General features: G+C 60.9%; 1 protein-coding gene and 1 long non-coding RNA gene across 5 annotated transcripts; one reads left to right on the top strand and one right to left on the bottom strand.

The window, feature by feature from the left end:
- The first annotated feature begins 1,075 nt into the window (after nt 1-1,075).
- LOC135404143 (natural resistance-associated macrophage protein 2-like) lies at nt 1,076-20,960 on the top strand. 4 transcript variants are annotated; one of them, XM_064638728.1, is made up of 18 exons: nt 1,076-1,147; nt 5,737-5,823; nt 7,088-7,236; nt 8,608-8,733; nt 9,022-9,141; nt 10,377-10,483; nt 10,963-11,033; nt 11,120-11,187; nt 11,811-11,966; nt 12,166-12,324; nt 12,853-12,939; nt 13,332-13,451; nt 13,875-14,024; nt 14,296-14,369; nt 14,591-14,744; nt 15,938-15,991; nt 19,014-19,087; nt 20,316-20,960. In XM_064638728.1, the coding sequence occupies exons 2-18, from the start codon at nt 5,787-5,789 to the stop codon at nt 20,350-20,352; spliced, it is 1,743 nt and encodes a 580-aa protein (XP_064494798.1). In that variant the 5' UTR covers nt 1,076-1,147; nt 5,737-5,786; the 3' UTR covers nt 20,353-20,960. The 4 variants fall into 4 exon arrangements, with proteins under 4 accessions (XP_064494798.1, XP_064494800.1, XP_064494797.1 ...); XM_064638727.1 differs by lacking the exon at nt 1,076-1,147 and adding an exon at nt 6,319-6,498; XM_064638730.1 differs by lacking the exon at nt 20,316-20,960 and having other exon boundaries at nt 19,014-19,736.
- On the bottom strand, nt 2,233-3,459 carry LOC135404175 (uncharacterized). The gene is made up of 3 exons (XR_010425588.1): nt 2,920-3,459; nt 2,588-2,807; nt 2,233-2,422 (listed from the first exon to the last, which is right to left on the bottom strand). It is a non-coding gene; the product is annotated as an uncharacterized LOC135404175 (long non-coding RNA).
- Nucleotides 20,961-24,352: the final 3,392 nt, after the last annotated feature.

Genomic DNA, 24,352 nt, shown 5'->3' with positions numbered 1-24,352 from the left:
GGGCAGTGATGGGTTATTCCCATCTCTGATGCTTGCACTGTCGGGTCAAGGCTGAAGGTGAATCAGAGAGTTTCCCATCTCCTGGATTTCTCATTTTCCCAGGATTTGGTCACTTAGCAATACCCTTAGCAGTGCCCAGCCGGCAGGAGCCGTGTCCCATTCCCAGTTAAATCCATGGGGTTGTTCCTTGGGAAGGGAGCGGTTGAAAACAAATTATTCCAAGTTTCCAAGAGAATGCATGGAAGAGGAAGAACTCTGGGAGGAGCAGAGTTTCCCTCTGGAAAAACAAGCAGCAAATGAAAGAAAAGCCCAGTCAGGCCGTTCTCCCCCAAAACACGGGGTTTTCTGGGAGAGAAGGGAGCAATCCCATCTGGGAGAGATGGGAGCAGTCAGGGGGGGAACCAGCACCGGAGGGCGCCAAAAGTCTGGGAACTGGGAGAGAAAAACAGAGGTATTTTGGTACCAAAAGCGCTGCTGGGGGGGCAAGGGGAGTTCCAGGGGGGCTCCTGGGCTCCAAAGGGATCCAGGATTTGGGGTGGAATGAGCGGCTGTTAGGAAAAGCTCGGAGTGGGAGCAGGGGGATGCTGCAGCTGGTGTGCCCCCTCATCACCACCACGGGGTCCTGGGACTCTCCTGGGGCCTCACTGGGGCTCAACCTCCCCACTGGGTTCAACCCAGAGCTGGGGTTCTGCTCTCGACCCCAGGACCACGGGGGTGCCCCGACCCCCATACTGGGGACTACACTGGGGTCCTGGGACCCTCTTGGGGCCTCACTGGGGCTCAGCCCCCCCACTGGGTTCAACCCAGAGCTGGGGCTCTGCCCCCGACCCCAAGACCACGGGGGTGTCAAGGCCCTCCCGGCCCCCCATACTGGGACTGCACCGGGGTCCTGTCACCTCCAAGGTGACCCCCCCGCACGGGGGCCTAGCCCAGGTGCCGCCCCCAGTACCATCCCCAATGCCCCCCGGTACCCCCCGTGCCACCCCCGGTGCTCCCCCCCGGTACCTCCCGATCACCCCCCGTTGTTCCCCGCGCCATCCCCGGTCCCTCCCCCGGTCCCGCCCCGTGACGCGACTCCGCGCGCCGGGACGCGGCTCCGGCCGGGCCGGGGATGAGGCGGCGGCGGGGCCGGGGGCGGCCGGGGCCGGTGAGCCATGAGGGGAACGGGGGGACCTCTCGAGGGTGGTCCCACTCCCCTCCAGGGGGAGGTTCCCCTTGGAGCGGGGGGATCCTGCCTCGGGGGCGCGTCCCCGGGTGTTCTGGGGAGGGGAATCCTGCCCGGGGGGTTCTGCTGGATGTGCTGCGGGACCCCGGGGTGGGTTTACAAGGGGGGCCATGGAGCCGTTGCGCCCCCCCACACACCCCCCCAGCACTCAGGGCCTCTCGCGGCCCCCCGGGCGCTGCCCCCCCACCATCGCGGGGCTGGGGGACCCCCGGTGACCTTGGGGTGTCCCGGGGGTCCCTGCGGGCGGGCACCGCGGGGGCGGCGGCACCGAGTCTCGTCCTCTGGGCTCCTCCTTGGGGTCTGGGGGGCTCCGGGGCCCCCCAGGCTCTTCCCTCACTCTTTCGAGGTGCTGGGGGTGCAGCGACCCTATAGCGGGGCTGGGGTGCGTTGGGAGCACAGCCACGGAGCCCCGGGAGCAGCCGCGGAGCCCTGGGAGCACCGGGATCACAGCCATGAAACCCTGGGATCTCTCGAATCCCCGGGGTCACAGCCATGGAACCCTGGGATTACCCATGGAGCCCTGGGACCTCTGGGATCACAGTCACAGAGCCCCGGGATCCCCGCCATGGAACCCTTGGATCTCTGAGATCCCATGGAGCTCGTCCTGCCCGGGCTGAGGTTCCCGGACACGTGTCCCTGTCCCTGCAGATCCCCCATCCGGTGTCCCCGGTCCCAGCTCCGGAGCCTCCCGGCGCGTCCCGGTGCGGACGGTGAGTCCGGCCCGTGCCGGAGGCTCCCGGGGCAGTTCAGGGAATGTCGCTGTGTCCGGGCGGGGCTCTGCGCTCCCCGTTCCCGGAGCAGTTCAGGGAATGTCGCTGTGTCCGGGCGGGGCTCTGCGCTCCCGGCCGAGGTCCGCGCGTGGCTGTGGGTGAAGGTGCGCTCGGAAGGGGTTCCGGCCCTCCCCGCGCTGGGAGGAGGCTCGGCCACGGGCAGGGGAGCCCTCGGACGAGCTCCCGAGGTGTGGGAGAGCGGGACGGTGCAGCCGGTGGTGGAATAACGGCCCCGTGTTGTTGTGGGTTGGACGCGGGTGGTTTATTACAGGCGGTGAAAGTTCTCGCAGTCTCAGGTGTGCGTCAACCACCTGTCCCACGCTCGGCTCCCAAATCCAGGAGCTGGGGCAGGCTGGGAAGAGAGCTGCTCCTGAGCAGGCTGGGAGGAAGCTGCTCCTCCCTGCCAGGGAGTTGTTTCCGTGTGTTTCTGTGGAAAGTACCAGGTCATGCTCCAAATTTCCTGGAGAGGACACCTGTGTGAGCAGGTGAGCAGGGCTGGGCTCAGCCCCCCGTGCCCTCCTGCACCCAGGCATATCCCAGCTCCGGAATGTGGGATGGGGTGAGGGATGGGCAGGAAACCAGCTGGTCTGACCTGTTCAGATGTGGGCAGGTGACCTGTCCTCGTGCAACGGGAGCAGAGGTCGCTGCTGGCTTTGTCCTCTCAGGTCATGGGCAGGAGTGGGGCAGAGGGAGGGGGGAGGAATCCCACAGGGATGGACCCTGTGCTGCTCCCCACGGGGACCCCCCCAGGTCCGTGTGAAGAAAAAGATTTTCCAGGTCCCAACCCTGGTGGTGCCAGTGCCAGGGGACACCTGGAAGGTGGTCAAGGGAGTGGAATTGGGGAATCAAGGCTGGAAAAGCTCTCTGAGATCATCCCGTCCAACCATTACCCCAGCACCAGTCACCACCCAGTTCACCAGTTACCTTTGCTGGGACGATGGGCTGTCTGTGCCAGTTTGAGGTGTTGTGCCTGGGGCTCCCAGTGGGACATCACCTGGAAGGGCTGGGCTAAGGGGTCAGGGTGAGCAGGTGAAGGGCTCCCGGTGTCACCACCAGCCCACAGGGTGTCTGTGTGTGGAGCAAAACAAGATGTTGGCCCCAAAACTGCTCCAGAAGGATCCATGAGGATCCTGCCTGCCCTGCAGGGACCAGCCCAGCTCAAAGCCCCACATCAAAGGCTCGACCTCAATGGCAGGAACTGCTCCCAGCACGGGGCCAGGCTGCTCCTGTGCCCCGAGGGGAGGAGCAGAAGCAGGATGAGCCCGTAGCTGTTAGAAGGACCCGTTGGACAGTGGGTTTGAAGGGGGGGGGTGGAACAAGGGCCCTGTTGTTCCTTGATTGTTGTTTGCTCTGTGGGTGGAGAAGGCCTGCACAGCAGCACCGTGTTGGCGGGTTTGTGGAGTGACCTCGTGATGTTCTGCTCGGGGCTTGTGGTATTCCAGGGAATATTCCCTTGGGAATGCCTGGGACTGTTGGGTGTAACAGCAGTGGGGTCACAGTGGGGGTTTGACCACCAGGAGGCAGAGCCTGGTGAGCCCACGCCTGTGTCCCGTGGGAAAGGACACGGGTGTGCCCAGGTGGGCAGGGAGGCCACGGGCACCTGGCTCGTGTCAGTCACAGCACGGCCAGTGGGACCAGGGCAGTGCCCGTCCCCTTGTGCTGGGCACTGCTGGGGCCAAACCCCAAATCCTGGAATCAGTTTTGGGTCCCCAGTGCAGGACATTGAGGGGCTGGAGCTGGGAACAGAGCTGGGGAAGGGGCTGGAGCACCAGGAGTGGCTGGGGGGCCTGGGGGGGCTCAGCCTGGAGAAGAGGAGACTCAGGGGGGACCTTCTCCCTCTCCACACCTGCCTGACAGGAGGGGCAGCCAGGTGGGGTCCCTGGGGTCACCCTCCCACAGAGGGCTCTCTGGGCACCCATGGGACACGTTCCCTGTGCGGGGGGTGGATCCATCTCCCAAACCAGCAGCTGCTGGAGCAGATAAGGGGCCCCCTCCCACCCTTGCCCGGGCTGGGCTGGTGTGGGGGCAGATACTGAGGTGGGTCTGTAACGAACGTTCCCTCAGGATTGTCCTCCTCGCCCCTCACGGAGTGAGGCTCCGGTGGGACTCACTGCCAGGGTAAGGCTGCTCCTCCTGGATCACAATTTGGGAAAAGGTGGCTTATTGCTGAACTTCAGGGGTTTGTTTTAGTGGAAGCTGTGGGTTTGGGGCTTAACAAAGAAGGGAAGTGGTGGGGTCGGAGCTGGGAGGTGGTCCTGGGTCAGGGGTGAACTGCTGGGGCAAGTCCGGGGCTGTGGCTGGGAGGTGGCAGGAGGTTATGGAATATCCCAGTTGGAAGGGACCTACAGGGATCAAATCCAGCTCCTGGAGGTGTTTCCTCCTCTTTCTCCCCATGGCGTGTGGCAGTTTGGGGTGATAAGAGCCCGGAAGGGGCAGAGGGTGTCCAAGGGGATTTTTGGGGTGTCCCGTGCAGGGCCAGGAGTTGGCCTCGGTGATCTTTTGGGGAACATTCCAATATTCCATGGCTCCACGTGCTTGTGCAAACACTCCAGGTTAAAGTGGGGGAATAACACAACTCCCCCCTGTGCCTCGGTGGGAGTGGGGATTTTGGGGGTCCAGAGGGGTCAGTGCCCACGTTCCCCTGGAGTCATCGCTCCAAACCTGGGGTGGTCTGGGTGGAAACCCAACAATTGTGGCTCCAACAGTGTCTCCCCACCTCTCAGGTGACTTTTGCATCTTTGGGGGGTTTCAGTCCCTCTCAGGTGTTTTAGCCCCTCTCAAGTGGTTTCAGCACCCGGCTCAGTCACAACCCACCTCTGGGGCTGGTTGTGAAACTGGGAATTCATCTTTAAAACCCTAAAATTGGTTCAAATCGCTTAAACCGAATCCCTGGCTGATGATTTTCTTTTACATCCTCACTGAACCAGTATTCCTTTGTTTTATGGAAATCTCCCGTTCAAATCCAATGGGATTTGAGGAGGGATTAAGTGCTTTACAGACCAAACTGAGGGACTTTGGCTCGTCCTTGGGGGCTTGAGGGGGTTGAACCTCCAGAGCCCGGAGGGTGCCAGCTCATCCCCAGCTCCCTCCTGCTGCATCCCCATCCTAGTTTCTGATTCCCTCTTGCTCCATTCCCAGTCCCATCCCAGTTTCTGGTTCCCTCCTGCTCCAGTCCCAGCCCCAGCCCAGATTCTGGCTCAGTCCTGCGTGGGTTGGATTTAAACCCAGATCATGATGAAGGAGTTAAACCTGCCCTTAACCCAATTCCCAGTGCCTGGGAGAGCTGGGGAAATGCTGGGAGGGTTTGAGGGGTGATGGTGGGGTTCTGGGAGGGTTTGGAGGGTGCTGTGGGTGCCAGGGGTGCCATAAGCACCAGGAAGGGGGGGATGGGATGTGGTTTCCACAGTGAGGAAATTCCACCCTTGTTTCCTGGCCTGGAGTTTCACAACCAGCTCCAGCTGCCTGTGGACACTCCTGCCACGTTGGTGCCCGTCAGTCCTTTTTAGGGGGAGGATGGGGGACTTTCCCAGCAGGTTCCAGCCCAAATTACCCCTCCCATCCCTACGAGGACCCTCAGAGCTGGAAAAGGGCCCAGGAAGTGAGTCCATCCCTGCCAGATTTCTCAGAGCTGGAAAAGAGCCTGGGAAGTGGATCTGTCCCTGCCAGAGCTGTTGGCTGTCCCCACTCTCCTGCCAGCTCTGATTCTCCTTCCTGACAGGATTTTTCCCTTCTCCTTTGCAGCCAATGTGTCCAGAATAAACCAGTCCCTGGAGCACGGGAAAGGCCCCACCATGGGGAGCTCGGACATGGAGCGGAAGGCGTCCTACGGTGAGGCTGGACCGGGCATGGGGTGGGGGCTGCCCTCCTCATCCTCCTTCCTTTCCTTCATTCCAGGCTCATCTGGAGCTGCTGGGATGAGCCCTGGGGTGCTGGGATGAGTCCTGGGATACCAGGATGAGCCCCAGGATACCAGGATGAGCCCCAAGGTGCCGGGTTGAGCCCCAGGGTGATGCCAGGATGAGTCCCGGGGTGCCAGGATGAGCTCTGGGCTCTGGGATGAGTTCCGGGGTGCCAGGATGAGCCCCAGGGTGCTAAGTCCTGGGTGCCAGATAAGCCCCGGGGTGCTGGGATGGGTGCCAGGATGAGCCCCAGGGTGCTGGGGTGATCCCAGCAGGAGGTTCACAGCACCCTGGGGTCTCAGCCTGGCTGAACCAGCCGAACCAGCCCAGCCTGTGGAGGAACGTCTTGGCAGGAATGTCCTGGGCAGGGATCTCTGCACACCTGGGCAGCTCCAAATCCCTTATGTAAATGTGGCCCTGGCAGGTTTCTGGGAGGCCCCGGGAAAAGGAGGAGCTCGAGGAGCTCGGTGGTGATGCAATAGGAGAGTTGGGCCAAGAGCTGCCCTGTCTGAGCCCAGAGCGCTGGGACGCTGCTCCCGGAGGGAAATGTCCCGTGGGGAGAGTGGGAGAGAGAGCAGGACTGGGAGTGAGAACAGGATTGGGAGTGAGTACGGGATCGGGATCGAGACTTCGGCTGGAGGTGGCGGGAGGCTGGGGTTGGAATGTGGGAATGAGTGTGTCCATTCCTGGACATTCTCCTCACTCCTTACCTTTTGAAACTCCTGGAATTCTCTCAGTGCTGGCTCTCCCTGGGGGGAGAGTTGTGTGGTATCTCCCAGCTGTCCCTCACTTCCAGACGTGTGTCCCTGGGATCCAGCTGGGAGAGTCTGGGATAGTGGTGCAGGAGCAGCCCCAGGTTTCCGTGGAATCTGGGTCATCCAGCCTGGTTAATCATTGCAGGGGCACTGGCACTGCCCTCACTCCACATTGTGTCCTGGGATGGGGCTTTTAAAATTAGTTGGAATAAATAAATCCCTGGCTCCAGCCTGGGACCGGGCGGGAGAGGAGATTCCAGGACGGCAGCAGGCTCTGGGGGGTGCAGCAGTGTGGGATATTTTGATTTAATTATCTCTTTATCACCTAATTAGCATTGGCTGGCTCGTTCTACTCTGCCTGTGGGGCTTGCCAGCCCTCGCCAGAATTTCTTGTCTTTCCAGGGATTCTCACTATTCCCATTCCCTCTCTCCCTGCAGAGGATGTCTCTGGGGAGCCCGGGGGACTCGGGGGGGTAGTCAGCACCATCTCCAGCAGCAGGAGCCCCCTGCAGCCCCCCGAGGACACCGAGGAGGAGCCCTTCACCACCTACTTCGACAGCAAGATCCCAATCCCCGAGGATGAGACGGTGAGGGAGAAAAACCCCATGGAAAAATCTGCCTCAGGCACCTGAGTCATTCCCATGGGCACCACTTCCCCTTCCAGCCTGGACTGGGAAGGGTGGTCTGGAGATGGGGATTTGGAAGAGGAGGGGATGGAGTTCTCCTGGACTAGGAAGGGGGACCTGGGGATGGAGATATGGGAGAGAAAGGCTGAGGGGTCTCCTGGATTGGGAAGGGTGACTGGGAGATGGAGATTTGGGAGGGAAGTGGGGGAGGTGTCTCCTGTGGTCTGGAGAGGGGTGAGGGCCATGTTAATGATTCATCCCTTGGGATTTGGCTCCTGCTTGGAGCAGGGAAAGGCCTTGTCATACCTCAGGGAGGGACCTGGGCTCTGTGTTCCCTTATCAGGGAGCAGGAGCCTTGGCTGGCCTTGTGACAGCCCTGTCTCCTTGTCCCTTGTCCCATCCCAGGGCTGTGGGTGCCTCTTGCCCTTGGCTGGAGCCCCCAGTTTTGGCTGCTGGGGAGGGAGGATCCCACTCCCCCCTGAGATTCCTTGAGCGTGGCCCTGGCCTTTATTCTCAGCCTAAACTCCTCAGACTGGGACCAGACATCCTAAAGCAGAGTTTGGGATGGGATTAAGGATTAGGCAGGATTTTAGGATGGGGTTAAGGATCAGGCTGACAGGATTAATGATCAGGCAGGAGTTTGGGATGGGGTTAAGGCTCAGGCTGATCAGTTTAGGACGAGGTTAAGGCTCAGGCTGATCAGTTAGGATGGGGTTAAGGCTCAGGCTGATCAGTTTAGGACAGGGTTAAGGCTCAGGCTGACCAGTTAGGATGGGGTTAAGGCTCAGACTGATCAGTTTAGGACGAGGTTAAGGCTCAGGCTGATCAGTTAGGATGGGGTTAAGGCTCAGGCTGATCAGTTAGGACAGGGTTAAGGCTCAGGCTGATCAGTTAGGACAGGGTTAAGGCTCAGGCTGATCAGTTAGGACAGGGTTAAGGCTCAGGCTGATCAGTTAGGACAGGGTTAAGGCTCAGGCTGATCAGTTAGGATGGGGTTAAGGCTCAGGCTGATCAGTTAGGACAGGGTTAAGGCTCAGGCTGATCAGTTAGGATGGGGTTAAGGCTCAGGCTGATCAGTTAGGATGGGGTTAAGGCTCAGGCTGATCAGTTAGGACAGGGTTAAGGCTCAGGCTGATCAGTTAGGATGGGGTTAAGGCTCAGGCTGATCAGTTAGGACAGGGTTAAGGCTCAGGCTGATCAGTTAGGACAGGGTTAAGGCTCAGGCTGATCAGTTAGGATGGGGTTAAGGCTCAGGCTGACCCTCCAGCTGCTGTCTGCAGTGTCAGTGAGGGCGCTGCCCCAAGCCCTGCTCATGTCCCTCTTTTCTCACAGCATTCCTGCTTCAGCTTCCGCAAGCTGTGGGCGTTCACGGGCCCCGGGTTCCTGATGAGCATCGCTTACCTGGACCCCGGGAACATCGAGTCCGACCTGCAGTCCGGGGCCGTCGCCGGCTTCAAGGTCAGGGGAGACCCACATCCCATCTGGAATGTGGGGCTGGTGGTGGTGGGAACACCCTGGGGAGGGGGGGGAGGCAGGAGGGTCCTGGATCCTGCCTTTGTGTCCCTTTGGATCCATCCCGTCCCACGCAGCTCCTGGTGTGTAATTGCCTCAAAAATGTCAATAATTTGATTTTCAACGCAGAACTGTGGGTTTGGGGCAGGCCTGGGGCCTTGTGGGTGGCTCTCTGTGTCTCCCCACCTATTTGTGTCTTCATATCTGCGTGTCCCCCCTGTCTCCCTGTCCCAGCTCCTGTGGGTGCTGCTGCTGGCCACGGTCATCGGGCTGCTGCTGCAGCGCCTGGCGGCACGGCTGGGGGTGGTCACGGGGCTGCACCTGGCTGAGGTCTGCCACCGCCAGTACCACAAGGTGGGTGACACCCCCACGGGGCCCTCGGGGGAGCCAAGGGGGGCTGGGGACAGTCCTGGGGGGGTGTGGGGCATGAGGGGCTCAGACAGTGGGTGACACCCCCACGAGGCCCTCGGGGGAGCCAAGGGGGGCTGGGGACAGTCCTGGGGGGGTGTGGGGCATGAGGGGCTCAGACAGTGGGTGACACCCCCACGAGGCCCTCGGGGGAGCCAAGGGGGGCTGGGGACAGTCCTGGGGGGGTGTGGGGCATGAGGGGCTCAGACAGTGGGTGACACCCCCATGGGGGCCTCGGGGGTGCCAAGGGGGGCTGGGGACAGGACTGGGGGGCTGGAGGAGATGGGGGGGTCAAAAGGTGAGTGAACCCCCCCCATGTCCTTGGTGGTGCCATGAGGGCTTGGTGAGGGCCTGGGCTGTTAATGGGGCAAGTGGAGGATGTTTTGGGGTCCCTCAGTGCTGTCCCGGCTTGGGGAGCACAAGGAGGGAGGGGAGGGATGTTGGCATTTGCCAGTCAGGAAGAAAATCCGGGATTTTCAGCTGCCTCCTGGGGTAGGAATACTGAAATAATCCCAAGGAATTAGAGGGAGAGAAATGGCCCTTTAGGTCAAAACCACTCGCTGGCTGTTCCATCCTCTGCTTGGGAGTTCCTCAGGCTTGTGTAAGGAAGGGCTGATGATGATGAGCAAGGCTGGCCCAGGCAGGGGCTGTGGGGACACTGGGAATGTCCCAGCCCTGTTCATTGGGAAGGGCTGTGGGGACGCTGGGAATGTCCCAGCCCTGTGCACTGGGAAGGGCTGTGGGGACACTGGGAATGTCCCAGCCCTGGGCACTGGAAAGGGCTGTGGGGACACTGGGAATGTCCCAGCCCTGGGCACTGGAAAGGGCTGTGTGGACACTGGGGGTGCCTGGTCTCTGTGCTCCAACCCCGACACCGTGTCAGTGCTCGCACCTGGAACATGTCCCAGTGCTCCTTCCCAGTGTGTCCATACAGGGAAATACCACGTCTCACTCTCACAATAGGACGTATCAAGGGCAGGAATGGGGTGACACAAGTGACCCGGATCCTCCCTGGGATTGCCACAGGAGCTGGGATTTCAGCTCCAGGGCAGCTGCAGTGATGGTCACCAACAACCAGGGCAGGGAGAGGATCCCATTCCTGCACATGAGATCACCACAGCCCCGTGGGAGGAGACATTTTCCCCTGTTTTTCATGGCATTGCGTGTTTCTTTGCCCCCAGTTCCCTCGGATCATCCTGTGGCTGATGGTGGAACTCGCCATCATCGGCTCGGACATGCAGGAGGTCATCGGCTCGGCCATCGCCATCAACCTGCTCTCTGTGGGCAAGTGAGTTGGGGTTGTGCAGGAAATGAGGACAAAGGGGAACCAAAAACTCTATCACCCCATAAATGCCTCCAGCTCAGCCCTGAGGACGTGAGTCACCCCCACCAGCCGAGGTCTCATCGCTGACTCAGCCTCCAGTGCTGGATTTTGACTGTGGGACCCACAGGGTCTGGAGTTGGTTTTAGCTCTGACTGGTACACAATTGGGGTGCAGCTTCCTGCCAAACTCCACATCCCATAGAGGATTCCTGGGAAGGCATCCTTTGAGCTGGGAAGGCAGGAAATGGAACTGGAACAGACAGACCTGGGGTTTCCCTCAGGATTCAGAGGGTCGCCTCCCTCAGAGCAGGACACAGCCCTGCACATCCCAACGCCTGCTCAGGCTGGGAAGAACCCCTGGACATGCAGATCCATCCCAGAAAAAGCCCTAAATAAAGGGCATTTGGGACTCTGGGTGTGCACTGACCCCGCTCTCGCCCGCAGGATCCCGCTCTGGGGGGGGGTGCTCATCACCATCGCTGACACCTTTGTCTTCCTCTTCCTCGACAAATATGGTAATTTATCCTTCAGAATTCCAGGAATTAAATCTGAGATTGAGGGTTTCTCGGGTTGCTGACAAGGGGCCTTTCCCTCCTCGCAGGCCTGCGGAAGCTGGAGGCGTTTTTTGGGTTCCTGATCACCATCATGGCACTGACCTTTGGATACGAGGTACCCCCTGCCTCCAGGAGACACTTGAGGGGCTGGAGCGTGTCCAGAGCTGGGAATGGAGCTGGGAAGGGGCTGGAGAACTGAGGGAGCTGGGGGGGCTCAGCCTGGAGAAAAGGAGGCTCAGAGGGGACCTTCTCCCTCCCCAACATCTTCCTGACAGGAGGGGCAGCCAGGGGGAGGTCGGGCTCTGCTCTGCTCCCAGGTGACAGGAGGAGAGGAAATGGCCTCCAGGGGAGGTTTAGGCTGGATATTGGGGGAAATCCCTTCCTGGAAAGGGGTGTCCAGCCGTGGCACAGCTGCCCAGGGCAGGGAGAGGTGCCTGTCCCTGGGGGGATTTACCAGCTGTGTGGATGTGGCACCTGGGGACATGGTCAGTGGTGGCCTTGGCAGTGCTGGTGCCAGTGCTGGCCCAACGATCCCAGAGCCTCTTTCAACCCTAACAAGTCCATGATTCAATCCTACGATCCCAAATCAGCACCAAACATGGTGATGGACACTTAAAAGCCACATTTTGGGCAGATTTGAGTCGGCTCGTGGTTTCATTTTTTACCAAAACAGCCACATATCAGCTGTGGAGCAGCCAACGTGTCACAGCCCCAAATCCCCCATTTCCCTGTCCCCAGTACATCACGGTGAAGCCCAACCAGGAGAAGGTGCTGCAGGGGCTGTTCATCCCCTACTGCAAGGACTGTGGGACGCCCCAGCTGGAGCAGGCCGTGGGCATCGTGGGCGCTGTCATCATGCCCCACAACATGTACCTGCACTCTGCCCTGGTCAAGGTGAGCACCTGGGGGTGGGGAGGGTCCTGAGGGTCCCACTGTGGGAGGGGGACACGGAAAATCCCCTCAGAGGAGCTCGTGGCCATTGTGGGGTGTGGGACCTGAGGGCATGTTCTGTGTCCCACCATTGCTTCAGTCATCCATAATTCCGAGGATAACTGTGAATTCCCACCCCCCATCCTGTCCCTGTCCCCCCCAGTCCAGGCAGGTGGATCGCTCGAACAAGCGGCAGGTGCGAGAGGCCAACAAGTATTTCTTCATCGAGTCGTGCATCGCGCTCTTCGTGTCCTTCATCATCAACATCTTCGTGGTCGCCGTCTTCGCTGAGGCCTTTTTCAACAAGACCAACGCGGACGTGGTGAGGGGGACTGGGACAGACTGGGACTGAGGGACCAAGGCAGTGCCCCTTCCCCTGTGCTGGGCACTGCTGAGGCCCAGCCCTGAGTCCTGGGGTCAAAGACCTCAAGGGGCTGGAGCATGTCCAGAGCCAGGAACGGAGCTGGGGAAGGGGCTGGAGCAGCAGGAGCGGCTGGGGGGGCTCAGCCTGGAGAAAAGGAGGCTCAGGGGGGACCTTCTGGCTCTGCTCTGCAACTCCCTGCAGCCAGATGGGGATTGGACTCTGCTCCCAGGTGACAGGACGAGAGGAAAAGGCTGCTAGGGGATGTTTAGGTTGGATTTTAGGGAAAATTCCTTCATGGAACAGGCTGCTCAGGGCAGGGGTGGAGTCCCCATCCCTGAGGGGATTTAACAACTGTGTGGATGTGGCACTTGGGGGCATAGTCAGTGGTGGCCTTGGCAGTGCTGGGGTCACCACTGGACCCAATGATCCCAAAAGCTTTTCTACCCCAGCCCATTCCCTGATTCCTGCTCTTCTGTGCCCTTGCAGAACCAGGTCTGTGTCAACTCCAGCAGCCCCCACTCCTCACTCTTCCCCAACAACAACGAGACACTGGAGGTGGACATATACAAGGGGGTGAGTGTCCCCAGGGGAGTGGCTTGGGGACATCCTGTTGGCCTTGTCTAGGGTCCCCAGGGAGGGACAGCAACATCTGGGGCAGCCTGGTGACCCTGTCCAGTGTCCCCAGGGAGGGACAGCAACATCTGGGGCAGCTGGTGATCCTGTCTGGTGTTCCTGGTGGGGGGACAGCCTCATGACTCCATCTGGTGTCCCTGGGTTGGCACAGCCACATCTGGGGCAGCTGGTGGCCCTGTCTGGTGGCAGCTGCTGCTTCTGGGTAAACTGGGAGCGCTGGGGACTGGGACCAGCAAAGGGATCCCTGAACACAGAATCGGGGGGAAGAGATCCTGGGGGTCCTTGAGCCCACCCCTCACTCAGATGACAGAGCTGCCCCCATCCTGTTCCAGGGCGTTGTTTTGGGGTGTTACTTCGGCCCTGCCGCTCTCTACATCTGGGCCATCGGGATCCTGGCGGCCGGGCAGAGCTCCACCATGACGGGCACCTACTCGGGCCAGTTCGTCATGGAGGTACCGTCCCCCTGCTCCTCACCCCCTGCTCCCTCCTTACCTCGGCCTCCTTGCTCTGGGTTCTGTGCTCCTTACTCTGTACTCCTTGCTTCGTATTCCGGACTCATCTCCTCTGTACTCCTTACTCTGTATTCAGTACTCCTTACTCCTCACTCCTTACTCCTCACTCTGTACTCCTTACTGCTTACTCTTTACTCTTCACTACGTTCTCCATACTCCTTACTCTGTATTCTGTACTCCTTACTCATTACTCCTCTGTACTCACCCCATACTCCTCACTCCCTCCTCAGCCCTCCCTCGTTGCCATCTCACCCCCTCACCCCTGTGCCCCCCCAGGGATTCCTGGCTCTGTGCTGCTCCTGTGCTCCACTCTCCTCGCTGCTCAGCCCTTTCTCACCCCTCGCCCACCCTGTGCCCCCCCAGGGGTTCCTGAACCTGCGCTGGTCCCGCTTTGCCCGGGTGCTGCTCACGCGCTCCATCGCCGTCACCCCCACCCTCTTCGTCGCCATCTTCCAGGACGTCGAGCACCTGACAGGCATGAACGACTTCCTCAACGTCCTCATGAGCCTCCAGGTGAGCAGGGGGCAGCCGGGTGGAGTCAGGCCCCTCCCAGCCCCAGGTGTTCCCAGCCAGGTGGGATCAGGCCCCTCCCAGCCCCCAGGTGCTCGAGACCAGCTCGGATGGGGCTTGGAACAGCCTGGTCAGTGGAAGGTGTCCCTCCCTACCCATGGCAGGGAGTGGGGATGAGCATTAAGGTCCCTTCCCACCCAAACTGTTCCAGCTCTCTGTGATAATCAGGCCACTTCCCACTCTTCATTCTTCCCTGTTTTCCTGCCTGTTCCAGCTCCCCTTTGCACTGATCCCAGTGCTCACCTTCACCAGCCTGCCCACTGTGATGCACGACTTCGCCAACGGCCTGTGAGTACCACGGGAACCCCCTGGTCACACCTGCCCCTCACCTGGGCACCTCCTCACCTGGGAACCTTCTCACCTGGGCACCTCCTCACCTGGGAACCTCCTCACCTGGGCACCTCTTCACCTGGGCACCTCCTCACCTGGAGCACCTCACCTGGAGCACCTCCTGGCCTGGGCCATCCCCCCCACTGTGCTCACCCCGATGTGTCTCTCCTTGCCCCCAGGTTCTGGAAGGTGGCCGGGGGCCTCCTGATCCTCCTCATCTGCAGCATCAACATGTACTTCGTGGTGGCCTACGTGAGGGACCTCCACAACCTGGGCCTGTACATTGGGGCCGCCGTGCTCAGTGTCATCTACCTGTCCTTCGTGGCCTACCTGGTGAGTTGGGCTCCACCTGGGCCCCCTCCCAGCTGGGAAGACTTTGGAACAGCACACGGCTCCTCTGTCCCTGCCTGTGTGTCACAGAGGTGGAAAATCATGGAGTGACCATGGAGCCACGGGGTGGGGTGGGCTGGGAGGGACCTTAAGGGTTATTAAGGGTTATTTCATCCCACCCCTGCTGTGCACAGGGACACCTTCCACCTCCCAGCCCCATCCAGCCTGGCCTTGAACACTTCCAGAGATCCTCTGGGAAATCGATGCCAGTGCCTCCCCCACCCTCACAGGGAGGAATTCCTTCCCAAAATCCTCCTCTGGACTTGCTCCAACAGCTCCACGTCCTCCCTGTGTTGGTGCCCCAGAGCCGGGGGCAGCTCTGCAGGTGGGGTCTCACCTGAGGGGGCAGAGGAGCAGAACCCCCTCCCCTGCTGTGGGATGAGCCCCCCCCGGGCTGTCACCTGCCCCCTCAGCTCGATGTCACCTGCACGTGACCCCCATCTGTGTCCCCAGTGAGGCTGTTCCCGGATACTGGTCCCAGTTTAGACCCTGAGGGACCCCACTCATCCCTGGGCATGGAGCCATTAGCCACAACTCCTTGAGTGGCCAATCTCTGATCCAGTGAGGGACCCCCCAATGGATCACTCTGTGGGGTCATTAGTGGAGCTTCACCCCCACCCCAGCTGAGGTTTGGGGTCCCCAGTGCAGAACACTGAGGGGCTGGAGCATGTCCAGAGCTGGGAATGGAGCTGGGAAGGGGCTGGAGAACTGAGGGAGCTGGGGGGGCTCAGCCTGGAGAAAAGGAGGCTCAGAGGGGACCTTCTCCCTCCCCAACATCTTCCTGACAGGAGGGGCAGCCAGGGGGAGGTCGGGCTCTGCTCTGCTCCCAGGTGACAGGAGGAGAGGAAATGGCCTCCAGGGGAGGTTTAGGCTGGATACTGGGGGAAATCCCTTCCTGGAAAGGGGTGTCCAGCCGTGGCACAGCTGCCCAGGGCAGGGAGAGGTGCCTGTCCCTGGGGGGATTTACCAGCTGTGTGGATGTGGCACCTGGGGACATGGTCAGTGGTGGCCTTGGCAGTGCTGGTGCCAGTGCTGGCCCAACAATCCCAGAGGCTTTTCCACCCCGACCCATCCCAGGGTTCCACGACTCCCTGACCCTCTGTCCCTTCCCTGACTGTCCCCTCGTGTCCCCGCAGACGTGGCTGTGCCTCATCGCCCTGGGCGCCTCCTTCCTGGCCTGCGGGAACACGGTAAGCGTCACCCGGACCCTGCACCTGGAGCCGCCGCCCCAGACCCCCAAATAATGGGGGGGTCCCGGACCCGCCAGAGCCGCCGGAGCCGCGTTCCCGGGGGAGGACGCGCGGGAGGACCCGGATCGCCCGGCACTGCCGGAATCCTGCTGCTGTTCCTTTGCTGAGCCCCCAAATTCCCCCCGGGGTGGGGGGCACATGGGAGCAGCCTGACCCCTCCTGTCCTCATTGTCCTTTAAATCCCCCCAGATTCCTCATCCCGGGGTGTTTGACCCCAAGTAGCACAAACACTGACTCCCAGGAGCTCTGTCCTGGATAATCCAGACAAATAAGCTACAAAAAACCCAAATCCCCCTTTTGGGTGGCATTTGGGGACCGGGGTGACACTACAGCCGGATCTACCTCTGCCACCCCGGCCTGACCAAATTTGGTCCTTTTTCACTGGAAAACACTTCCCATTCCCAGGGAAATCCCACGAGGACGGGAAACCTCAGCATTGATATTGTCACTACTGTTTTTTACTGGCCCGATGTGGGATTTTGGGGTCAGCAAAGGAAACGAGTTTGTGGTTATTTATGATTTTGTGACTTTATTCCCTGTGACCTGTGGAAACACTCTTGGAGTTCTCAAAAATCCCTAGATTATGGCTCAAAATCAGGCTGTGGAAGCTCCAGAGTCTTTTCCAGGGGTTTCCTTGCTGCTCCTGCTTTTCCCAGATTTAAATTCCCCCATCTCGCTTTCTGCTGGTGTTTAATGAGTTTTGGGTTTTTTGGGAGAAGCTTTGCTGGGAATGCGACCCAAGTGCAACAGAACAGATTGGGATGGAGGGAACAGGGCATCTCTCAGATCTCCAGCTCTAGGGGGAGTTGGAATCTCATCCTGCCTGGTGGGATGGGTTTGGATCTCTGGATCATGGAAATTAGGGTTAATTAGGGGAACTCCCTTCTCTGTCCACCTGGAGGCATGGCAGAGGCATAGCTCCATGGATTTAGATCCCAAAATGCTTTATGGATCTAGCAGGATGGAGCAGGGGTGGGGGTGAGGGGCTCCCCTCCCAAGTGGGTGTCACAGCTCCCACCCAGCCTGGCCCTGGATTATTTGGGATCCTTGGAGCAGGGCTGGCCAGTGCCAGGGGCTCCAACCCTTGCTGTAATGAGGCTTCCTTGTAATTCCATCAGCCTTTCCCTGTACCCCCTGTCCCAGGCAGGGAATTCTCTCTGAAATAAAATCCCCAACCCTTGGGAATGCTGCCCTGATGCCATTTTGGGATCCAGTGGTCACTGGGATTTCTTCCCTTCCATGAGCAAACCAGGCTTGCTCCCAGGATTGGGGCAGGCCGGGGCAGCCCCTTCCTGCTTAGAGCTTCCATAGGGTTTTATCCATCACTGCCCAAGATCTGGGGTTATTCCATGGTGTCCAGGACACATTCCAGGGACACGGGTGACAACACCCAGAGCCCAGCAGGAAAACACTCTAATTAGAGACAGGATTGTATCCGCTTTTCCCACCCTTTCCCAAATGAACTGAGCCTTGTGGCTCCCCCTGACCAAAGCAAGGATTAGGACCTGATGGATTCTCAGTTTTCAGGTCATTATCCCAGAATTCCAGCAGGATTTAACCCTGTAGTGTAACACTTATAGGTTTTACACCCATTCCCACAACCCAACAGCCACGATCCCTGGGAATTCAGGGGTGGGAGGGGATGGGTTGGACTCCGGCTCCAGAATCCCGCTGTACACACCCCCGGCTCTCCTGGATCAGGAACGTTGGTTTGGGAGGGGTCAGCTCTCGTGGCTGAAACACTGAAACACTGCGTGGCAGCAGCTCCATGGCAGAGCCTCTGGATCGGGTCCCTGTCCGTGGGCTCCGCTCCTCGCTGCGCTAATTTGGAGTTTTCCCCGGTTGTGTGAACCCCCTTCACCATTAAAACACGGAGACTTTTCCAACTTGGCTTCCTGGGTCGTTTTTTGGGGTCTGCTCCTATTGCCGGCTGTTTCTGGCTGTGGTGGAGCCCCCAGTGCTCGCGGAGCTGTGTCAGTAGGACGAGCTCCCGGGGGGGGCACGTCCCCGTCCCCATCCCGCGGGATTCGCTCCCGGGGTCACACTGTGACCGTGTCATCACCGGGAGAGTGGAGGGTCCGTCACTCTGCGGTGCCTTCCCGCTGGAATTCCTTCAGTGGGATCCGGGACACGGCCCGTCCATCCTGCCCTGCTCTGGCCCGACCCACTCCTGCGCTGAAAACCACGGAATTCCAGTTTTTTCCCCTGCTTTCTTACCCCCCTTTCTCCCTCCCCCGACCCGGAGCCTCAACTCCAGCCCGGCCCGGCCCGGGCTCGGCGCCGTTTAACACCAAGATCATCCGGGCTCATCCCGAGGGTTCGGAGCGTCCTCCTGTAATTAACTCGCCTATGCTGTCAGTGCTAATTAAGGCTCATCCACCCTCCAGTTTAATTAAGCTGGAGCAGGAGTTAATTGAGGCTGCGGGAGTGATCGACTCGGAGCTGTGGGTGGGGCCGGGCCGGGACCCGCCCCAATTAACACCAGGATCTGTTCCTAATTAACACCGGGACCCGCCCCAATTAACACCGGGATCCGTTCCCAATTAACAGTGGTCCCGTCGGCGCTGGGTCAGAGCACTAATTAACGGGGGCACGTGGTAATGCCGGAGCCATGGCCGGGACTGCCACCTCGGCTTTGCTAAACTGGGCTCAGCTGGGGCTTCGTTAAACTCAGATCAGCTTTGCTTCATTAAACTCTGTGCAGCTCAGTCTCATTAGATCGGGCTCAACTTCGCCTTTGTTGAATCAGGCTTAATTCAGGCTTTGTTAAACCCTTCTCAATTTAAGCGTCATTAAGGCCGTCTCAATTTGGTCTTTGTTAAACCAGACTCAGCTTAGGCGTCGTTAAATTAGGCTCGATTTGGGCTTCATTAAACCCGTCGGAGCTCGGACTTCATTAAACCGGGCTCAGTGCGGGCTCATTAACTGCCCTCAGCTCTAACTGTCGCCTTCCCCCCCCCAGGGCCGCCTGGGCTTCGCTGCCCGCCCCGAGCTCTTCCTCCTGGGACACGTGGACTCCGACACCTCCGTCACCAGGTGATCCCGGCGCCGGGATCCGATCGGGCTCCCCCGGGACCCCTCTGTCACCCAGCGCGGCAGGACAGACCCCCAGGCCCCCCCCCGGGCCGCGGGACCCCCGTCCCCCAGCGCGGCACAGCCCCGGGACGCGGCAGGAGCGGAGCCGGGATTCCCGGGAGAACGGTGGGATCGGGATCGGGATCGGGAGGAGCTGCGGAGCCGGCGGGCCTTGGGGAGACCCGGCCCAGCCCTCCAGTCCAGGGGGATTTCCCCCATTCCCCCCCCCCCAACAGCTGATCCGGGAAAGGTCCGTTGATATTTCCTGGATTTCCATCCCTCTCTCTCCAGGGGGTTGGTGAGACGAGCCTTGGGAGTTTTCCCTAATTGGGGATATTCCAGGCTGTTTCTGAAATTCTCATTAAAAGCCAGGTTTGCCGCCAGGCTCTGGCCTTGGGCCAGGGCTGACACAGGGGACTAAGCTGTTTCCCAGCATTCCTAAGGTTTTTGGGTGCTCCTGGAGCCCCAAATGAACCCTCAGAAGGTTTCAAGGGCAGCAATTCTCAGAGAACACGATGGAGCAGTTGGTTGGAATTTCCAGTTGGAAAGGGAATTGTTTCCTTTTCTCTTCAAGTTTCACTCCGTTTTAGAAATAAAAATTATACTCCCAGTCTGTTTTCCTGAGGAATTCCATCAAACCCCAGTTTCCCGTGCCCACGTCGCACCAGTGGCACCTGCAGGCAGGTCCAAGGTGGTGCCGGAGGTGCCGGATCCAGCCGGGATTCGCCGGGAACTTGGATTTTTGGCGGAGACCCAAAGCCGTCCCACTGGGGGGAAAGGGGGGGTCGCGGACTTGGGGGGGGTGACACTGGGGACGTCCCCGTGTCCCTTGGGGGGTGTCCGGGGGTCCCTGCTCGCCCCATTCCCGCTGTTCTCCCCTCGGGAACCCCCGGGGGGAAGAGGGAAAGGGGGGTGGGGGGGTTGGGGGGTGGTCTGGGAGACCCACGGGAAGGGGCTGCTGCCCCCACGCCCCCTCGCCCCGCCCCCGGAGGGCGATACCAGACCCTTCCCAGTCCAGTCCCGGTCCCAGTTTGCCAGCAGGACGCTCCCAGTCCGCTCCCAGTGCGGCGGCCCCGCTCCCCGCGCCGGCCGGAAAATTCCCGCTTTTCCCCCTTTGTCCCTGGAATTGCGGCTGGGCTGCCCTGGGATGAATTCCGCTCCGTAACTGAGGAATAACCAAACCCCCCAGGATGTGGCTGCGAATCCCGCGGGATCCGGGGGACTGATCCCGTTGGGACCTGCGCGTTCAGATCCCTGGGAAACTGGGAATTGCGAGATGCGGATCCAACCTCCGGGAAGCAGCTCCGGGAAGATCCGGCTCCGACGTGATTCCGGTGGAAAAGCAGCTCCCAACGGATCCCGGCGGATTTGGGATCCCGATGGGATCCCCTCGGGCACCCCCAGAGCGCCCCGGCCCCAGCAGCCACGCTCCCTCCCGCGGGATTCGGGATCCTCCTTCCCCCAGATTTTCCTTAAAAAGAAAAATCCCAAATTCCTCTTTTCGCCCCTGGATTTTCCTTAAAACAAATCAACACAGTTTCCTTTGGAGAAATTTGGGGAGAAACAGGAGAAATTTGGCTGAAATAGGAGAGAATTGGGGTGAAATAGGTGGAATTTATTTGGACACAAATAGGAATTTGAGGGAAAACAAAAGGAATTTGTTTGAAACGGGAGGAGTTTGAGGCGAAGTAGGTGGAATTTGTGGTGAAACAGATGGAATTGGGATGAAAAAGAAGGAATTTGGAGTGAAACTGAGGAATTTGGCGGGAAATAGGTTGAATTCAGGGTTGAAACAGGAGGAATTTTGAGTTATATTTGGTAAAAATAATAATATATTCAATATAATATCTATACATATTATAGATATTATATATAATACATTGTATGTAATACATTGTATATAATGATATATTACATAATTATATATTATAAAACAGCATATAACAAATTATATATAATATATTAACTATTATATTATAATGATATATTATATATTTTATAGTACAAAGTATATATTATATAGATTTGCTTATATTAATTATATAAAATATAATATAATGATGTAGTTTAGATATAATTATATATTAATAATAAAATATATAACGAATCATTTCTTAATAAAAAAATAAGTAAACTGGGAAAAGTGGGAATTCTCTGTCTTATTAAACAAAATTAATAATTCCACGGCATTTGAGGCAGAAAAGGGGCTCAAATTCCAGGGCCCGGGGGCCTCTGGGCTGGAAGATTCAGAGTGGGCATGGCCACTGTGCAGACCCCGCCCCCTTTCCCGCCGGAGGGTGTGTCCCAGGAGCCCCGCCCTTTCAGTGCTGGGGGCGGGTCCCGTGAAGGCCCCACCCACCCGTCTGTGGGCGTGTCCCGGAAGGCACCGCCTCTTCACACTGGGGCGTGTCCCGCGGAGGCCCCGCCCCCCGCCCGGGCACTTCGCGAGGTAAACACGCACTGGCCCCGCCCCCTTTCCGGGTCCAGCCAATTCCCGCCCCCAGGCCCCGCCCCCGCCTCTGCTCAGCCAATCTGCGCTCGCGGACCGTTTCAAGGCCCCCCCCGGGCCCCGCCCCCCCCCGGAGCGTCCGTCACAAAAAATCACGAAAATAACGAAAATCCCAAAATACCCAAAATAACGAAACGCTCCGGACGAGGCCGCCCCTCCCCCAACCCCCCTGGGCCCCGCCCCCTCCCCCTCCCCCCTCTCGGGGGGCCTTGAAACCGCCGCGGCCCCGTTTCCTCCGGTGGGCGCGCGCGGCCCCCCCGCCCCCACCCTCGCCCCTCCCCCACCACGGCACGGGGACACCCCCCCCCGCCCCTCCCCCACTGCCCCCCCGGGCCGGACGGCGGCGGGAACGGCAGGTACGGGGGGGGGAGGGGGAGGGAGGGGAGGGGAGGGGGGCGGCTCCGCGAGGGGCCGGGGCTGAGCCCCCCGGATGGGGGGGGGCCGGGGCTGAGACCCCGGATGGGGGGGGGCCGGGGCTGAGCCCCCGGGGGGGGGGGGGGGGCCGGGGCTGAGCCCCCCGGATGGGGGGGGCCGGGGCTGAGCCCCCGGGTGGAGGGGGCAGGGCTGAGCCCCCCGGGTGGTGGCCCCCCCTCGCTGTCACCCCCCGGGACACGCCCCCCACCCCCCAATCCCGGAGGGGGGTTTTGGGCAGCCCCGAGGCCGTGGGGGGGGGGGGGGACACCCCCGTTCTGGGGGCTGGGGGGGTGTCCCCAAACCAACACCCCTCTGGTATCCCGGGAGCGGGCGGGGACAGGGACCCCCCGGGACCACCTGGGGGGGGGGGACGGGCGGGAGGGGTTGTTGGGGGGTCCGGAGTGTGGGGGGAAGGAGTGTGTTGGGGAGTCCGGGGGGGGGAAGAGAGGGGTGTTGGGGGGTCCGCGGGGGTCCGGGGGAGGGAGGAGGAGGAGGAGGTTGTTGGGGGGTCCGGAGGAGGGGGAGGGGGAAAGAGGGTTTTTGGGGGGGCCCGGGGGGGAGGGAGGGTGTGTTGGAGGGCTCAGGACGCGGGGGCTTGGGGCGAGAGGGGGGTGCTGGGGGTTCCGGAGGGAGGGGGGGTCGGGAGGGGTGTCTTGAGGGGGCTCCGAAGCGAGGGGGGGGCCAGTCCGAGGGCCTCGGCCCGGTTCAAGTAATCCAGGATAGGCTGTTCCAGCCCGGCCTGTTCCCGGTTACTTGTCCCGGGAGGCGGCCGGTGACGTCAGGGAAGGGGGGATACGGCGGGGGGGGGGGGGTGCCATGTCCGGCCCCCCTCCCCCCATTCCTTGTCCTCAAGCTCCTGCCACCTGTGTGTCCCCCCCCCCCGCTGCCACCGCCCCTCGGCCCCAACGTCTGTCACCCCCCCCAGATCACCTTTGTCCCCCTGCCCTCCCCCACGGCCCCTCCCTCCATGTCCCTTGTGACCACCGACCCCCCCCCCCGTCCCACCAGGGACCCCCCACCCCGGGGGCAGGGACGGGATGGGGAGACACCCCCCCAGACGCCACCCGGGACACCCCTGTGACCTCCCCCCCTCGCCCCTCCCCATCCGTTCCCTCTCCCCCCCTCCATGAGGGGACCCGGGGCTGGGGGGACCCCACGGCAGCCTGGGAATGGGGGGGAGGGTCCCCACAACCCCCCCCAAACCCGACACCCACACTGGGGTCTCCCCCTGTGCCCCCGCAGGGGTGTCACCCCCCCACAATGAGGGTGCCGAGGGCGTCCCCATTTACACCCCCCTGGGTCACCACCAAACAGCCGAGGGATGAGAGAAAATGCCCCAAAACAGCCTCCCTGTGCCCCCCCCCGGTTTTGGGGTGTCCTGGGCACCCCCCTCAGTCATCCTCCACCCCCCTCCCAGCCATCCTCCCTCCTCCTTCCTTCCCACCCCCCGAGGGTTTGGGGTTTCCTGGGCACCCCCCCAGTCCATCACACCCCCCCCCCCCAGGGGTTTGGGCCCCTTTTTGTATCGATTTGACATTAAAAACCAGTAGGAAATTGGGGCTCCTTGGGGGGGGCCTGCAGGGGCTGGGGAGCAGTTCCTGAGGGAGGGGGGGGTTGGAGATCCCACAAAATACTCTGGGCTCGTTTCTTCACACCTTTATTCAGCTTCATCCCCCCCAAATGTGGGCGAGGCCCCCCCAAACTGGCTCCGGAGGAGGGGCCGAGCCACACCCCCTCATGCCGGCGACGCAGGGGGGTCCCGGGGGGGCTCCTCGGAGGGCTCCTCCCCGCACTGGAAGCGCAGGAAGTCCCAGACCTGGAGCCCCCCCCGGTCCCGCAGGTACCGGCCCAGGGGCACCCCCCGGCTCCAGGAGGGTCCCCCTGTGCCAGCAGCCGCGTCTCCCCGTCCCCCCCCAGCTCGTCCTCGGGGGTCCCCAGCGCGGTGGGTGCCAACCCCCACCACGTGCTGGGCCACCCTGCGCCCCAACTCCCGCAGCTCCGCCGGGGGGGGGGCCCCGGGCCGGGCCCCCCGCAGGCCACCAGAGCCCCGTAGGTGTCCCATGGCCACGGGGGGGCCGGGGGGGACCCACCCGTGCGTGTAGGGTGGCCACGAACCCCCCTGGGGCCCGGAGCCACCCAGCCCGGCACAGGGGACAGGCGCTCGCCCAGGCGGCCTGTGGGGGACAGGGGGGGCACGGGGTGAGCCCCAAAATGGGGGGGACACGGGGTGAACACTAAAATGGGGGGGGGGAGGGCATGGGGTGAGCCCCAAAATGGGGGGGGACACGGGGTGAACACCAAAA

This window comes from Pseudopipra pipra, chromosome 30 (genome assembly GCF_036250125.1).
Source record: "Pseudopipra pipra isolate bDixPip1 chromosome 30, bDixPip1.hap1, whole genome shotgun sequence".
NCBI lineage: Eukaryota > Metazoa > Chordata > Aves > Passeriformes > Pipridae > Pseudopipra > Pseudopipra pipra.
The sequence above is the reverse complement of the archived record's forward strand: the minus strand, read 5'-3'. Positions and strand labels throughout refer to the sequence as shown.